The following is an 18957-nucleotide window of genomic DNA, read 5'->3' on the forward strand; positions in this document are numbered from 1 at the left end:
CTTAGGTGTCATTAGGCACCATGTCAGGTGAATAAACGCCTATCCATCGGAGAAACACTGAAGTGGCACCCATGTGATAGCATTTATTCAATAAAAGTCGACGGTTCCAGACACATGCTAATTAAGGCTGCGTTTGAGAAATCTTTCGGTAGTGTCTTCTGGGCTACTAAAAGCCCGAAAGACACTATGGTGAGAAGATGGGCCGCCCAAAAAGCTTGTGCCCTCCCTCCCTCCCTCCTCCTCCTCCTCCTCCTTATTCTTCTTTTGCTTTCTTTTGCTGCTTCTTCTTCTACTCCACCGTAACCCATCCGTTTTCATTTACAGGGACCTACAAATAATATCGTTCTGTTCCCAGGTACAACCCATCTGCTTTCTTTGTTTTAATTGGAGTTTTTGTTGTTTGTTTTCCCCTATTTATTGATTTAATATCTAAGAACTTCAATTCGTTTCTGCTATTAATCTTTTCTTTGGTATATATATATCTAAAATTTTTTGATCTTGTAATGCTTGTTCTGCTACTAAACTTCAATTCGTTTCTTTCGTTTTTCAATTTTCATGTTAATTTAAGTAGTGATTAATTATCCTTTCATCAATTACATACCTTTTAGGTTTGATTTAACTTGCCCATGTTCAGCTATGCAACCAATCGTCAATCCAAATCCAACAATAGGTATAAATGGGAGAGACTCCCAATACAGTGACTGATTGTACATTCTTGGACAACCTTACAAAAAAATCCAAACAGTGTTCTAATTACAAGAATAAACCTTCCGTAATGTTAGTCGTGCCAGCCCAAGAGATAATCTTTGTAGCTACATTGTAGCAGATTTCATCCAATTGTGAGTGCATCTTTTCAAATATTCTGCAATTTCTTCCCATCCAAATGGTCCAAAGGATGCCAGCTGGAAACAAATGTCACACAAGTCTTCCTCTTCTGTTCAGCCTAACAATATACAAACTGTTAAGGGTCATGAGTAGATTTTGGGAAGACTCAGCTCAAGTCGAGGCTAGCAAGAAAATGAGCCCAAAGTATGCCTGCTTACATGCCAAACAATCTTCATGTCTACCTAGCTTTCTATAAGATCTGTTACAATTACTACAACCAAACGATATTTGGGCTTCTTGGATCTACCTATGAAAATTCCTGTCGTCTTTTGTCTTTAGTTACTAGAAGGTCTTCTGTTGAAAGACTTGTCAAATGCCCCCACAAGTAGCACTTATAGCGTTTCTGACCCATCTTGACCCGTTACATAACTTTCAAAATGCCTATACTACCCCGGTAAAAGATGCGTTTATTAGGATGGTCACGCACCAATGGATGAAAAGATATGATATACATCTGACCAATCAACTGGAATAAAAAGTAATAGCGAATCAGGTGTTATTTATCAAAATCCACCCATGGATTTTCATTGATCAAAACTCTTTCCACACGATATATATCTTTAAGGCTTCATAGATTTTCCCAACGGGGCTAAGTAATTTACTGACTTATGTTCTGTTATAGATCGCTTCTTAGCGTTATGCCGTTATGGCCCATAGGATCCGTGGCGTGTTGACCACGGAGGAGGAGGAGTATTTTCAACTGAAACAAACCTCAAGGGAGAAATAGAAGAATCTCGTTAGTCATAACTCATAACATGCACTTTCACATGCGTAATTTCGCCTTCGAAAAAAACGTCTAATGTCTACGTGGCAAATTAAGAAGCGGCAACACTACCGGGGTGTGCGACAGAGCTGCGGGCGCGTGGAGGTGGAGGTGGAGGTGGCGGCCGTCGTCATCCCTCAAATCTCAAAAGTCAGTATATATTTGAGCAGTTTTCTTCTATATTTTCTATATAAAAAAGTAAGGAGTTTTGAAAGATACTCCTCCATTTGACGTTTCAATCGAGAGGAGAGAAAGAGGAGCATCACCCTAGACGCACAATTTCCTGTGGGCGTGATTTTCTGTTTTGCCTTTTTTTTTTTTTTAGTTTTCTGACGTCCCAGCTGATCACGGTTCAACTCACAAGTTGTTTGGTTTTGGCCTGAGTCTAGACAACACCTTTATAAGTCCATGATGCGGAGATTTGTCGCAGGCCGGGCGAGAAATCTGATCGCTTCCCTTCAGCCTTCACTCTCTTCTCAATCTCCTCGAAACTTTTCCTCTGCTGCCGCTGCCGCTGATATTGATCCTTCCATCATGTCTTCCTCTTCAACTACTCCTGTTACAGCTGAAACACTAAACCCAAAGGTCTACCCTTCTTTTCTTTTTGCCTTTTGAGTTTGTTAGATTGGTTAGAAGGGTGTGTTGATTATTGTGCTTCCGCACCTGGCTTCATCTTCTTTGTATGTTTTCATAAGTATCGTCGATCGTATTCGGTCTTCATCCCTTCATTATCTCGTATTCTATGCTTTGACATATAAATGATAAATGCCTATGCTTGATGTTGTTTGTATGTCTGCTTGAGGATTTCACTTCATTTACTTATTCGTTTTTGTTTCTTTCCTTTTTTTTTTTCTCGGCATATCTATCTAAAAGGGAGTTCTTCCTTTTCTAATTTTCTGGTTTTCGGCTCTTCGCTTTGATGACTCTGTTTCATTGACCTGTTATCTCCCTTTTCTCGTTACGACTTTTTCGATTTCAGCAATCTGTTTTATTCTTTTATGCTGTTTTAGATGGTATTTGTACCTACATGTAAAGCATCTCAGTTTTTTTTCTAGGATTTCATCTTGCCAATCTAATAAAATGAACTGTTTTATTGTTACCATAGTATGTATTGTCTTTAGACTCTTCTCTTTAGTTTCCTCTTGAACGGTCTGCAATTTGTTGTAGTCAGGTGTCTGGTAAGCTTTGTTCTGGGATTTTTTATCTTATTTTATTTTTACCTGAATTCCTGCGGTGCCTAGTGATCAATTACTGTGCTTTGCATGTTTTGTCTTTTCATTAGCAAACCTTGTAGCTTATTCCATCCATGTGCCATTGAATTGAAAGGTTGGATTTAGTGATTTGCCAATTTTCGCGGACTTGGAGTGAAATTTTTGTTTCTTAATTATCATCTACTTATAATTTCCTGATTTAGGAGTTTTAAAAACCCTTCATCTATAATTCCAATTTATTGGTTTTGGTTCTGTGAGATTTGGTTAGGCCGCTCTAGAGCACTATTCTACCACTTCAGGAGCTGTTCCTCAACAATGTGTTTTGCATAGTTTTAATCCTTTGAAGACCATATTAAAACTATAAGGCTGCTCAAAACTCTGCAAGATTTTAGCCTAGTCAACATAGAATTTAACTTAATTTTCCTTTCCTTTTTTTTTTGCCCCAAACCTTCAAGGTGGAAATGCTGAGTTTATATAAATCCAAAAATAAATAAATATTCCTGCAAAGAGTTATTGATCTGTTTAGCACTTAGTTTTTGAAATCTTCATTTTTTTTGGTTTTATCATGCCCTGAAAGGCTATAATATCCCTACTTTCTTGGTTGCCAAACTCTTAGCTCATAAAAGAGTGAAATTGAAGCATTTCTCAACTTCATTCATCCCAGACTAATTTTGTTGGAAAAATCCTCTTTAGTCTTTCCTTGTTATGGATAATTAAGCCTAAGTATCAACAATGATGGACTGGAATATGTTTGCATCTCTTGCCTGAAAATGGATTACTGGAATATGTATGCATGACCCTTATATATAGCTCCACCAATAGTTAACAGTCATATATAAGTGCTGGTTTGCTAGTCAGGTTGTAATAGATAGCAGTTGGGTGCCCTGTCTTGTTGTTTATGCAACACCTCTTGAGCTCCATAACCATTTCACTTGGCAGGAAAAAATGCTCAAAATGTCAGCTAGAAGCCTTGGTCACTTGTACCATAGATAATTCCACTGTGTACAAAAATAATATGGTGCGCATGATTTATCGATTATATGGCACTGAACAGAATGGAATGGCAAAACACATATAGTTGGGACAAGGCTTAGATGATGATGGTGATGATGACCAAAAACAAAATGGGTTAAGGAGATAGGTAAAAAAGGCAAGGGCTTTTGCATTTGGTAGATCAATTATATATTATATAAATGTTACATTTAATTGTACAATTCCTGTCCAACATAAGCTTAGGTGGAATGTGCCGATCCACTTTTGCCTGGGCAGTTGTGGAATCTATTCCCAATTCTGCAAATTTTGAGTTTGACTGGAGATGTGGGAATGACTACATTTGAAGTCTCTATGCTACACCAGGAATAGTCCCTTGAGTCACAGTTTCTTGGGACTTGGTTCTAGCTTATATCCAGCTAGCATGACTCGATTAGGATTCTATCAAGCCATTGAGTGTTAAATGAATTTTTTATGATTACTTAACACAAAGTCTGAAAACAGATTTTATACTCATAAAATAAGCAAAATCAGTTATAATTCTGATTTATAATTAACACATCCGAACAAATCTGAAGAGGGAAAGTCGTATGGGTGCTTTAGAGCTTGCAAGCTTTGTGTGGAATTACAGATATAGCTTGTAGATATAATTTAAGTACTCGTGGCATGTGAGCTAGGTGCATCTTTTTTCGACCATCTATGTGCTGGTAATCTAAGATGGCATTCTTTTTATCCATTTCCAGGTTCTAAAATGTCAATATGCTGTTCGTGGAGAGATTGTTACACATGCCCAGGTACTTACCAAATTCTAGAGCATGGTTTGTAAATCATCTTTCCTTGGGATTATTTCTCTTTGTTTACAATGCACTTGTAAATTAATGTTAATAAAAGACCTGCAACTTGGGAAGCAACACTTATTTTCTACCATCTCCTGGTCTGTGGAAATCTAGATCACCTACCAATAACATGGAGGTGCATATTCAGGTGTGAATGTTGGATAGGTGCAAAATAGGAGGCCTGTTGGACCATATTTCAACTTAACATTTTTTCCTTGATGACACAGATAATGCTTCAAAATTTTGTTGAATCATTGAATGTTATGTGAAAACCAACTTCTTATTGAACATGTGTTCCTGCATTTGAGCCATATTCCTTTGTGAATCACTTCTGAATGCAGATTTAAGATTAATGAGTTATCTATTACATGTGAATGCATGGTCTTATGGAATCATGTATATCTTATGTGGAGTTTCTCTACTATCCTAATTTGCAGCGTTTGCAACAAGAACTGCAATCAAAGACCAGTTCTCATCCCTTCAATGAGGTATATCTCTAACTTCTTTTTCTGTACTTTTTTGAACATTTCAAACTGATTTTATGACTAAGACAAGCTTAGGATGAAAGGTTAGTTTCCATATGTTAACCATAAACCATTGTCTGAGCATTTGGTTTTGCATGTTAAACAACCTGCATTTTATGAGCAATTACCTTCATTGGAATAAGAAAAGAAATTACTAGAAATGTAAGTAGTAAAGGCCAAGGATCATATGGGCCCTTAGAACTCTCTCTAGCCAGAAAATTTGTGACTGCCTCACCACAGAACTATGTAAATTTTTTAACTAACCCATGTTTGAGACTCATGTTAAATTTCATGCCAAGTTGTTCTTCTATACTGAAATTTCCTCTTCTACAGATACTTTACTGCAATATTGGAAATCCTCAATCTCTTGGTCAACAACCAATTACCTTTTTCAGAGAGGTTTGCAAACATTAACTATTCATAGAAAGTGTGACCAAGGGTGGTCAACTTTAGCAGTTCTTGATTGTTGTCATGTTTTTTTATCCCCCAGGTTCTTGCACTTTGTGATCATCCAGCACTTTTGAACAAAAGTGAAACACAAGGCTTGTTCAGGTATGCTGGAACTATTGTTTTCTAAAAAGATTGCTAGTTTGTAAATTGTAAAGATGAACTACTAGACTTTCTACAGGGATTATTGATTTTGCAAGTCAATACTACACCAGGACTTTTCCCTAGATATAGACAAGATTTCCTTATCAAAAACTTGTGATCCTGAAAGTTCTCAATGTCAAGAAATTTTAAGTTATAGACTTATAGTTAATCATCTTCACAGTCTAGGTTGATAAAATCAGAAAATACTTTGCATATTATTCAAAAAGAAAAACATTGGTAAATATGCATATCTAGAGAGAGAGAAGGCATATTTTTGTATTTTCAAGAAGGAAACCACAGACCATTGTTAATTACTTCTATCAAGTCTGTACTTATCCTTTTCATATCTTCTTCTGCATTTCAAACCTCGATTATACTGAATGAATTCCAACAAGTGTCCAAGCCTGTATTCTAAATCTTTTTCTATATTCTAAACCTGCACTTCACTAATTTAACTTTTACTAAAAGCTTTTCAATCTCAAATACTTGACTGAGTTCTTCCTTTATAAGCTGTCTCTTCTCAGACCTAATTGTGTTGTTTATTTTAACCTTCAAGCCTTTGTCCATATGAAATAGTATCAATTATCCTTTTCAATTTCTATTAAACTCCGTTGATGGCCTAGTCCTTTCCTAGCCCCTATTCCACTCACTTTGCCATTTCCAGGTTTCCTCCATGAATGGCTTGTAGAAAGTGACAGGAGCCAAAAACTCCAAATGGGATCTTAATTAGTGGCAATTTGATTTGAATAACATTCTTTTTAATTATTTTAACCTGAGGTAGTCAGGAAAGTGGTGTTAGCAACTCTTTTTAGAGCCAACTCCTGGTCTTTCTCAAAGGGGCTCATCTTTCAGAACCAATTCTAAACCAAAGGATTGGAGGGAAGGAGGTGATTTGCAGGTCGTTTTCAGAACCAACTCCTTGGAGATTAGGCATTATGTCAAGGGGCAAGTCAGATTGAATACCTCATTCTGATAGGTGCTAAGATTCACTAGTCCAGTTGTCGACACTTTTCCAGTGGTGGAGCTGGGAGGCATTAGAAGACTGACCTTCCGGTGTAGTAGTGGATGTAGTCTGGTTTTTGTCTTTCAGTTTATTTTTCCTCCTGGAGGATCTTTTCTGCATATTCAATTTTTGTTGTGGGGATTGTCAACTTCCTATCTTCCTCTCTTGATTTTATTTTTCTCATTATTGATTAAAAGATTTCTGTTCTTAATTTTACCATGGTTTGATCCAGTGCGGATGCTATACAACGAGCTCAGCAGATTCTAGATCAGATACCAGGGAGGGCAACAGGTGCATATAGTCATAGTCAGGTAGTTATCAGACTGCAACCCCCTCCTACTACCATTTAAAAATTACATTAACATTGCCTCCTGTTCTCACCATTTCAGGGTATCAAGGGTTTACGTGATGCAATTGCTGCCGGAATTGCAGCTCGTGATGGTTTCCCTGCTGATCCAAATGATATTTTCTTAACTGATGGTGCAAGCCCCGGGGTAACCTTTAATTTCACTTCCTTGTTTCTCTTAGTTTTCACATAAGAGGTGAGATAAAAGGAATGATCACATGATGATTTATGTTTTCTTCTTAGGTTCATATGATGATGCAATTGCTCATAAGGTCAGAGAAGGATGGCATCCTTTGCCCTATTCCTCAGTACCCATTATACTCTGCCTCAATTGCTCTCCATGGTGGTGCTCTTGTATGTTTAGATTTTTAAGACAGCATTTATATATTACATTTTTCACTGTTTTTAATGGCTTCTTTTGTCTCGTCCAATTTTAAATTTTAACTAAAAACTGGAAGAGTAATTTCTCTCTGAATCCATATGCAACATCTATGATGGTAACCAGAGAACTTGATCGGTTTCTGTAGGTGCCATACTATCTTGATGAAGCTGCAGGCTGGGGGTTGGAGATTTCCGAGCTTAAGAAACAACTACTAGATGCCAAATCCAAGGGAATTGTTGTTAGGGCCTTAGTAGTGATCAATCCAGGCAACCCAACTGGACAGGTAAATAATCTTTTTCTTTCCTTTTATTTTTAAATTCCAACTTTGTTATGACATGCAAATACATTTGGTCCATCATTTTCCTCTCGTACATTTGCTTTGACTGGTATCTTCGTTCTTTATGTTGGAAAAACTTTGGCTGTTAGCGCTGTTGAGAATATTTTTTGGAATGCCCCGTTACTATAGAGTAGGGTAAAATAGTAATTGCCCCCTATTTCTTTTTAAGCATAAATATAGACATGGGCGTGAATTGGTGTACATGTCCAGCCTAAAAACACTCTCAACAGCATAGGCTGTTGGCCCCCCAACAGCCAAAGTTAACTCCTTTATGTTAGTGCTGTTCTTGGCTTCACCACATAGATTCCTCCTCATTTTTGTAATGTTTTATTCCTTTAGGTTCTTGCCGAGGGCAATCAACGAGAGATAGTGGAATTCTGCAAGAAAGAAGGTCTTGTCCTCCTTGCAGATGAGGTATGCTGCTTGATCCATAGCAACTTGAATACAATTTGCTTGAGTACTCTTAAGTAATCTGAATACAATGTGCTTCTGTTGGGCCACTTGAATGAATCAATTATTGAATTGTCTCACCATTTATAGTATTGGATTTTAACCAAGTCCAAATAAAGAATTTCTTTATCTTACAAAACTGCTGCCAACCCCATATAGTTGGGATAAGGCTTGGATGATGATGAGTTGCAACAGTCACTAATGCAAATCGGTGGAACTTGAACATACAGGTATACCAAGAAAATGTTTATGTTGCAGACAAGAAGTTTCACTCATTCAAGAAGATTTCCAGGTCAATAGGATATGGAGAAGCAGATATCTCTCTAGTATCTTTTCAATCTATCTCTAAAGGTAGGTTGCTTGTGATATTGATACTGACTAGAAGAACTAAAATTAGAGTTTTTTTAATAGCTCTACAACTAAAGAGACATGATTTTGTTTCCTGAATTTCAGGATTTTATGGAGAATGTGGAAAAAGAGGAGGTTACATGGAAGTTACAGGTTTCAGTGCCGATGTGAGGGAACAAATTTACAAAGTGGCATCCGTAAACCTTTGTTCAAACATCTCAGGCCAGATTCTTGCAAGCCTTGTTATGAACCCACCTAAGGTAAAATCATTTTTTCTCCCCCCAAGTGTCAACTTTTTCTCTCAAAAATAAATTAAAAAAAAAGTTTGCTTTAAAAAACCAATACATGTTGATACTATGTTACCAAGTCAGAATCACTTGGGACTTGGTAACATAGTTTTATAGTTTTATTGCCTAATTTCAGTTGCAACATACATGCTGAAAAGAGCTTTTGCAGGTTGGAGACAAATCGTTTGAATCTTTTTCTTCTGAGAAAAATGGAATTCTCTCGTCCCTAGCAAGGCGTGCAAAGGTGAGTTTAATAAATGAATCTCATTTTAGATTGAATGAAACAAGTCTCATTTTGTAGATGCATATTTTATGTATGGACTGACAAATGAGTGAGAATTAACCGGGAACCCTCCACAAGATATTACCCGAAGACATCATCAACAACAGTATAATTTTGCTGATGTAGCAGTTGTAGGAACCCTCCACATCATCAAAAAGAGTATAATTTTGCTGATGTGGCAGTTGTAGTTGTATTAAAAAAAACGAAAACAATCATGTTGTGGAACACCCCTTTTATGATCGAAATCATACCAAGCTGAAAAATAGTAGAGTAGCTCGACTCCTTGTAAATATGCAGATTGCAGACAACTCTGCCCATAACCAGTTTATGGGGGGGACCCAAGAAACCCAATAGAATGTTACCATTGTGGTTTCTAGATTCTCCTCCCACCCCGTTTTCCAAGGAATACCAGCGGCACATCCATCAAAACTCCACGAGTTGCTTGTAGAAAACCTTTTCCTTGGCCTCATTCAAGAAATAGGTCAACTTAGATGAATTCCAAATCGGTATTTGAACACTATTTTATTTTATATTTTTTGGGAGGGGAGGGGATTCAAAAGATTCTTGTTTATATTTCAAGTAATTAACAATAATTCCGAGGTGATTGACTATTGGAGGATCTCAGTACTCTAATATCCTTGTTGATTTATATTTTGTTTGCAAAATAACTCATTCTACATCTAAATATGCTCCTTCCTGTTTATCCGCCACCCAGATATTAGAAGATGCTTTTAACAATTTAGAAGGTGTCACATGCAACAAAGCAGAGGGAGCAATGTATCTATTTCCCCGTATCCGTTTGCCTCGGAAAGCAATTGAAGCTGCAGAGGCTGCAAAAACAGCTCCAGATGCATTCTATGCTCACCGCCTCCTTGAAGCTACTGGGATTGTTGTTGTTCCCGGAACAGGCTTTGGACAGGTAGTATTCCTGATACCATTTGGTTGCATGACTTTTTGAGCTTTTATAGAGGACTGTGGCTTCATCCATTATCCATTGGTTGATGGATACTTGCTCCATATATGTATGGTTAAATGGTTATGCTTTAACTGTTTTAGAGAATTTTGCAGAAGCAGAATTATCTTCACTCTTCAGGGCATCATTCTGACTACATGCTTGTGCCTTGCTTTTTCTAATAGGTTCCGGGTACCTGGCATTTCAGGTGCACAATACTGCCACAGGAAGATAAGATTCCAGCTGTTGTCTCCCGCCTGACGGCCTTCCACCAAGCGTTTATGGCAGAATTCCGTGACTAAAAAGTTGGTTTTCATAATGCACGTTTGCCCTCCCCTCCAAATAAAAGTTTTGCACCCATCCATATTTTCAATCAAATGGATGGTCTTTGTTTTGAAGAATAACGTGTAATTATTGTTGCACCATTACCTTGTTTTTAATATAATATTTAGGTTAGTTTAATTTAGATGTTTGCAAATGAAAACTTTGTAGCTAAGGGTTGTTATTCATCTTAGATAGATATCTTGTTAGCTGATTCAATTCCATGGTCAAGCTAAAGTTGTTATTGACTTATTGCGAGGATTATTCGATGGCCTTGAACCATGAAATTTTTCAAATATCATTGAAACATTCACATGTTAAACGTCGTTAATGATGAGAGTTATATGGCCATATTGATATTAATTACCTGTTGCACAAGTAAGTAATCCTTTCAAGTTTCGTGAGTAATCTGATATTGGAGTGTGATACGTGCATGTGCATGCATGCACTAGGCGCACAGCAGCAGAAGACCCGGTCATGTTAGCTCTTAGTTGGGATAAGCCTTAGTCATTCAGTTTTAATTCTGTTAGAATAGATAAGTGCATTTTGTTTCCTAGATAAGTCTTCAATTCTGTTCCTAGATAAGTGCATTTTGTTTTTCTGTTGATAAGCTCCTAAGATTAAGGGGCAGTAGTTCATATTTCTACTCCCAGTTTGTAGCACAATAAGGTTATAAATATAGCCTGAATAAATGGAGTCGGCATTGGCTTTTCTACAAACAAACTCTCTCTTCTCCTTATTCTAGATCATTCTCCCTCTTGTTAGATAACTTGAGCATATCATTGGTATCAGAGCCAGGTTCGACCATGGACACCCGTGGAAAAATTAACGCGAAGTTCCGCAATGAGGTCAATTAAACCTTAGCGCGACATGAGTCAAGCATCGACCAAGTGATCATTGTCTTACAAGCAGTGTTGACTGAACTCCAAGCCCTTCGCCCATAAAGAATCCTCACATCCCCATACTTCCCGTTCAAGCTCCACCCATGACCACCCTCATCAACACGTCAAGCTGTCATTCCCAAAATTTAACAGGGATGATCCGAGCGGTTGGATTTATAAGGCGGAACAGTATTTTGAATTTCAAAATATTATTCCGGACCAACATGTGCAGCTAGCTTCCTTCCATTTGGAAGGCATCGCCTTACAGTGGCACAAGTGGTTGACCAAGCATCGTGGACCGCTCACATGAGAAGAACTCTCCAAAGCGGTGTTACAACAGTTCGGCCCCACCGACTACGAGGACCCATCAGAGGCGCTAACCCGCCTGAAGCAAACCACCACTGTGACGGCTTATAAAGAAGCCTTCGAGAGGCTCTCTCACCGAGTTGACGGCCTACCCGAGAGTTCTCATTGGCTGTTTCATTGCAGGACTTCGTGATGACGTTCGTTTAGATGTGAAGATCAAGCTACCTCGAACCTTGATAGAGGCGATTGGAGTGGCCCGATTAATTGAGGAATGAAATCACTTACAGCGGAGAGCTAGCCAGTCGGTTCGATCCCCATCAGCCATGACAACCCAGAAGGCATCACCCAACCCCATGGCCAGTGTACTGGGGCCTCCACCAGGCTCGCGCACAAACCAGGTTTCCAGTGCTCCTTCCCCAACATTCCGGCGACTCACCAACCAGGAGGCACAAGAACGTCGTGAGAAGGGGCTGTGTTACTACTGTGATGAGAAGTTCACCACCGGCCACCGTTGTGCACGTCCACAACTGTTCATGATTGAGGATCCAGAACTGGCAGACGTGGAGACTGTCGAATCAGAGGAAGAAAACCAAGAAGCCATCCCTGATATCTCCTTCCATGCTATTGCAGGAGCTGAGCACCCGCAAACTATACGTGTTCTTGGGAAACTGAAAAACAAGAACGTGGCCGTATTAATTGACAGCGGCAACACCCACAACTTAGCACAAATTCGAAAATGACCCATTTTAAATGGGTTGGGTCTGAATTTAATTTCATGTAACCATGCAAAATCCAGACAGTCATATTTTTTATTAATCGCCAATGTGTGAGTGAATTGACCAGGATTCGACCTAATAAACTCACTGTCTAGCTGGAGTCCAAATCTAAAAGATGAATCATATCAAATTGGTGGTTACCTAGGGTAGGGTTGCAACTTGGGTGGGTCTAACCCCAACCAGGTTTTCTTCCACCCGAGATGGACCACCTTCTCACCGAATTTTCCAATGTGTTTGAGCCGCCCACAAGCCTGCCTCCTAAACGACCACATGACCACCGGATTGCACTGCTTCCCAACAAAGGACCGGTTAATGTAAGGCCATATCGATACCTGTATTACCAAAAGACCGAAATAGAGAAGATGGTGAAGGAGCTCTTGCAGACAGGGCTGATAAAACCAAGCAATAGCCCATTCTCATCGCCAGTTTTGCTAGTGAAGAAGGCTGATGGAGCTTAGCGGTTTTGCGTGGATTACCGAGCACTGAACGAAATCACTATTAAAAACAAGTATCCCATTCCCGTGATTGATGAATTATTAGATGAGCTCTACGACACCAAATTTTACTCCAAACTAGAACTACGGTCGGGATACCATCAAATTCGAGTGCAAGAAGAAGACGTTCCTAAAACGGCTTTCCAAACACATGAAGGGCATTACGAGTTCTTAGTGATGTCATTCGGCTTGACGAATGCACCTGCAACTTTTCAAAGCCTCATGAACGACCTCTTCCGCCCATACCTCCGGAAATTTATTTTGGTCATCTTCAACAACATTCTGGTTTATTCTAAATCATGGGAAGACCACCTATCTCATTTGAGAGTTGTTCTAATTGTATTGTCCTCTAACAAGTTATTTGCAAAAATGTCAAAATGTCAATTTGGTGTTTCGCAGGTCAAGTACTTGGGTCGTGTGATTTCAGAACAAGGTGTGTCCGTTGATCCAGCCAAAATACAAGTTATTCTCGCATGGCCTACCCGACATCAGCAAAGGGGGTCCGTGGCTTCCTCGGGTTAGCAGGATATTATCGGAAGTTCATCCGTGACTTCGAAAGCATTGCAGCTCCCTTAACCCAACTGTTGATCAAAGGGAGATTCCAATGGAACGAGGCAGCAGAGCTGGCCTTTCAGTAGTTGAAGAAGGCACTCACTTCACCGCCAATCCTACATTTACCAGATTTCTCCCAACAGTTTGTGATTGAATGCGATGCGAATGGAATCGGGATTGACACCATCCTCATCCAGCAAGACCGGCCGGTGGCCTACTTCAGTGAAGCATTGAAAGGTTCAGCCTTGGCATTATCCACCTATGAGAAGGAGATGTTAGCTATTGTCAAAGCCGTTAAGAAATGGCGCCCATATCTGCTTAGGAAACTATTCACAGTCTACACCGACCAAAAAAGTCTTAAATATTTACTCGAGCAGAGGATAACCACACCGGCACAAACGCGGTGGCTGCCAAAGATAATGGGCTATGACTATGAGATCGAGTATAAAAAAGGGGTTGAGAACCAAGGTGCGGATTCTTTGTCATGTATGTCTGAATTTCAGTTTCCTTCCATTTCTATACCACACGCAGACTGGTGATCGACGCTACAGGAAGAGGTCAAACAAGACACCTTTTATGGGGAATTGATGAAAAGGCGACCCTCCCACAAGTTGCTTTAACGGGATGGGGTATGGTTCAAGGGGGACAAGATTTATTTGAGCCCCGCCTCCCCCTTGATTTCAAAGGTGGGACACTTTGGGTTTCATAAGACCCTCTCTCGCATCAAGCACAGCTTCCTTTGGCCCCACATGCGTCGGACGGTGAAGGAGTTCTTGCAGCAATATGACGTATGTCAACGCTTCAAAACAGATTGCATGAAACCAACGGGATTGCTTCAGCCATTACCAATTCCTACTCAAATGTGGACAAACATCTCCATGGACTTTATCAAAGGATTGCCTCCCTCCAATGGGTACACGGTTATCATGGTAATTGTGGATTGCTTGACAAAATATGCCCACTTCATTCCCTTAAAACACCCATTCACTGCGACCACAGTTGCGAAGGCATTTGTTGCCAACGTTGTCCACCTACACGGAGTACCAACATCCATTGTTAGCAACCGTGACAAGGTATTCATCAGCTCATTCTGGCAGACACTTTTTCAGTTGCATGGGACGAAATTGTGTATGAGCTCAAGTTACCACCCCCAAACCGACGGGCAAACCGAAGTTGTTAACCTGATGTTGGAGCAATATCTATAGTGCTTTGTAGGTGACCAGCCGCGAAAATGGTTAGATGGGTTCCTTGGGCAAAATACAGCTACAACACCTCCACTCACTCTTCCACCAAAATGACACCCTTCGAAGCAGTGTACGGGATCCCACCCCCTAGTCTCCTGGCCTATGTACCGGGTACTACTCAAGTAGGGGCAGTTGATGAATACTTGCGTGACGAGGACATCATCCTACGCGAGCTACAACATAACCTCCAGGTAGCACAGAACCGGATGAAATGTCAAGCAGACCAGCACCGACGAGAAGTCTCATTCGTAGCAGGTGACTTCGTGTATGTGAAGCTACAGCCTTACCGGCAGTCATCGGTGGCATTTCGGCGTTCCATGAAGTTCGCCCCACATTATTTTGGGCCATACCCAATCATTGAGAAGATTGGTCCAGTAGCCTACCGCTTAGCCTTGCCCCCCGGCTCTCAAATCCATAATGTGTTTCATGTCAGTTTGTTGCGGAAGCACTTGGGACCCATCACCCCTACTTCCACTCAGCTTCCTCCAATCTCGGATACTTAGACCATCCTACCCCAACCGGAAGCAATCCTAAATCATCGTATTATTCACAAGGGCAAATACCGCCCAAAATCCGAAGTCTTGGTCAAATGGATTGGGACGCCAGCTGAGGATGCAACCTGGGAGAATGAATGGCGCTTCAAAAAATCTTATCCCGACTTCTTTGCGGACAAGGATTCTTCAGGGGGGGAGGAAATGATACGTGCATGTGCATGCATGCACTAGGCCCACAGCAGCCGAAGACCCGGTCAGAGTGGATAGCAGCAGAAGACCCGATCATGTTAGCTCTTAGTTGGGATAAGCCTTAGTCATTCAGTTTTAATTCTGTTAGAATAGATAAGTGCATTTTGTTTCCTAGATAAGTGCATTCTGTTTTTCTGTTGATAAGCTCCTAAGATTAAGGGGCAGTAGTTCCTATTTCTACTCCCAGTTTGTAGCACAATAAGGCTATAAATATAGCCTGAATAAATGGAGTTGGCATTGGCTTTTCTACAAACAAGCTCTCTCTCTCTCTCTCTCTCTCTCTTTCTCCTTATTCTAGATCCTTCTCCCTCTTGTTAAATAACTTGAGCGTATCAGAGTGTGGAGAGTAAGAATGTCAACCTGCCACCATCCGGTTCACATTGTCACCTCTTTGTTTGCTACAATAATTGGTACCATTCTCATACTTCCGAGTGTGCAGAGAGAGAGTTCTGAGAGAAATCCCCTCCAATTAGACACTAACGTTTGTCTACAATCTGTTGATGAAAGTGTTATTCATATCGATATTTTGCTTGTCCAAACCATAGTAGCATGTTCATCGGAAGGATCACCATTCTCAAGGGCAAGAGGCGGTTTTGGAGCGGAAGATGCACAGGAAATGTTTTCGTTTTCGCTGGGAACGCTGGAGCCTGGAGTAGAGTCCTTACTCCTTGGGTGTGCGCCTTGCAAGATCACCGGTGATGAGGGTGGTGCTGGGAGAAAATACGCTTCACATCATACTTGCTAATGTTAAATGTTCGTCAATCTCTACTTGTTCCCCTGTACTTCATTGCTGCAATATCATACGCTTCGGCTGTTTCTTATTGCCTTATTGGGTGCTGATCAATGTTCCAAGGTACAACTCCTTTCCTGCAACCCTTCCTATCCAACGAGCTTGCCACGATATTGGGATGCTCTTTGTACAAATGCATTGAGAAGATATGAGGCAGATCGTTGGCTACAAAAGAATGTACGAGACGTACCTTATCTCATCTTTAGCATGTGATATGTGAAGGATCTGTCTTTCCAGCATCATCAAGCTCTAGAAACATCTTGTCCTTTGTCTCCCAAAGGCTAAGCAATGCAAGAACGCTGTAGAACCAATTGAAAAGAAGCATGAACAGTTGAATACCAACAACTCCAGTACAAATCACATAAAAACCTTAGGGGGTGTTCTGTAATGTAGATGAAAAATTGAGTGGTGTGTTTTCATTCACACCACATGAGAACGCTCCAAACCCCAACGTGGTAGTTCTAAACCGTGGACAAAGAAGTGTAGATTGAATCACACTACAGTACTACACCACCATAGGTGTTCTACAAGGTGTGGTGCATTTCAGTCCACACCCAATGTTTTGATTCCATGCATCCCACCTACAACATGTAAGGTAGTAATCGGATTGAACTTGGATTGTATGTAACAAAATCCGCATCTAATCTGACTAATGAAAACCTACATCCAAATCCAATCGGATTTAAAGGCTCGAATTAGAATTTGAATTCTAAGACTTGGATCGGATTCAGATTTAACTTGACTCTGCTTTAAATTTTTTAAAATACTAGAAAATTTTAAATTTAATTATTTTTCATATAGAATATATTTTATAATTTTAAATATAATTATATAAAAGTTATATATTACAATATAATCAGATTCAGATGGGGTCAAATCTGAATCCAATCAGATAACATAAATACATCATCCGAATTTGAGATAATCGGATTGAATGTCAAATGGGCCTCTGATTTTTTGGTATCGGTGACAGGCCTAACAACATGTAAGGTGATCTATGTTGTTAATAAGAAAAAGCAATATTTTATTTTAAAAAAAATAAAAATATATATATAATTAGGTTGCCAAGAGTATTAATTTTATATAAAAGTAATAATTAATAAAATATATACATATTTAATTAAAAAGTAATAAAATATACACATTGAATTAAAAAATGCACATAACATTAAATATTATATAACAAGAAAGAAGTAATATTTATTTTTTAATAATATACACAATAAAAATGTGGGATAGATTGGGTAAAACATACCATGGAAAGCATGGAATCATTCTTAGTAAAAAATTCCACAGTAGCATGGACCAATCCATGATAAAAACCTATGGATGAGAATTTGGCTTGTTGGTGGACCAACCAACGAGATAGTGTGGATCGATCCACACCACACGCCAACCAAATACCTTAAGAGATCGTGGTGCATTTCAAAACGCAATATCTTGTGGTCTGACCATGATACTGAACACCCACTTAGTTGAAAAAAATAAACAAAAACAAAGCAAATCAACCAACCAAAAAACTTCAGAGCTCATATCCCCCACTAAGTTAGCTAGAAAATCTTTGAGATAGTAACAAATGGAGATGGAGAAAGAGAGAGTAAAACAAAGATGGACAAAGCCAAGGAGGAGGGAAACATTGAAAAAAGAGGGATGAGGTGAGAATAAAGCATGATTTATACAATGAATTAAAAAAAATTGAACTAGTGATAAAGTGACACATTGAATTTTTAATGTTATTGAAGTCTTTAATGGTAAACGCATCTTGTAAAACATGAAAGTGCATCTTATGAAATGAAATGTGAACCAATAAAAAGTAAATAGACCATGTGACATCTTTAACGTGATTGTGATTGAAATTTTTAATGTGTAACAATTATTCAAAATGCACCATAATTGTACCCTTAAAAATGAATAAATAAATAAATCACATAATATGCATGGGAACATTTTCCAAATTAGGGGAGGTATTATGTGAGTGACATGTGAAAGTGGGGGGCATATGCAATTTTTTATAGCTTAGGTAGTAAAGTGACACACCCTCATACTTTGACTCTACTAAAACTTCCCTTTAGGTGGATTTATCTTAGTAAAGTTTTAGTCATGGTTTTTAAAACCGAACCGATCAGGGCACCGTTTTTTGGTTCGGCGATTCAACCATCCAGGTTGAACAGTTCGACTCGTGATGTCATAAATAAATAAAAAAACAAAAAATATTTATATAAAATAAAAAATACCATGAAAATTTAAAAAAAAAATACAGGAAAAAGAACATCTAAAAAATAAAAATAATAAAATACAGAAAATACAAAACAATATAGAAAAAAATTACAAAAATATAGAAAAAATATGTAAGCAAGAATATGTAATGAGCTTCCCTCTATAATTCTATCAGTATAGAATAAGATCAAGAGATATCCCACTATGAATACAATCAAACTCATTCAAACACTCTATACCCATCTCTTGGCATTCATATCTCTATGTATGGTGGCTTTAGCAGTATTTGATGGGGGCAATGTGACCTCTACACTGTTTTCTATACAATACAAACTGAATTAGCAGAGTGTGTATTCACAGTTGAGCAAGCACGAGAGAATCTCTTCATAGCTTGGTCTTTTTTTTTATCAATAACAATTTCATTAGTTCACCAAAGAGGTTACAT

General features: G+C 39.0%; 1 protein-coding gene across 5 annotated transcripts; it reads left to right on the plus strand.

The window, feature by feature from the left end:
• The first annotated feature begins 1470 nt into the window (after positions 1-1470).
• Positions 1471-10728, plus strand: LOC148842065 (alanine aminotransferase 2-like). 5 transcript variants are annotated; one of them, XM_088959970.1, is made up of 16 exons: positions 1737-1798; positions 2038-2233; positions 4593-4643; positions 5123-5173; positions 5543-5608; positions 5700-5761; positions 7036-7114; positions 7193-7297; positions 7393-7503; positions 7677-7814; positions 8208-8282; positions 8549-8669; positions 8772-8926; positions 9123-9197; positions 9952-10155; positions 10374-10728. In XM_088959970.1, the coding sequence occupies exons 2-16, from the start codon at positions 2057-2059 to the stop codon at positions 10488-10490; spliced, it is 1587 nt and encodes a 528-aa protein (XP_088816096.1). In that variant the 5' UTR covers positions 1737-1798; positions 2038-2056; the 3' UTR covers positions 10491-10728. The 5 variants fall into 5 exon arrangements, with proteins under 5 accessions (XP_088816097.1, XP_088816096.1, XP_088816098.1 ...); XM_088959969.1 differs by lacking the exon at positions 1737-1798 and adding an exon at positions 1836-1933; XM_088959973.1 differs by lacking the exon at positions 1737-1798 and adding an exon at positions 1836-1933 and having other exon boundaries at positions 10397-10728.
• The last annotated feature ends 8229 nt before the right edge of the window (positions 10729-18957 follow it).

The sequence above is a fragment of the Nelumbo lutea genome, chromosome 8 (assembly GCF_056320005.1).
Source record: "Nelumbo lutea isolate HS-2025 chromosome 8, American lotus-T2T, whole genome shotgun sequence".
Lineage (NCBI taxonomy): Eukaryota > Viridiplantae > Streptophyta > Magnoliopsida > Proteales > Nelumbonaceae > Nelumbo > Nelumbo lutea.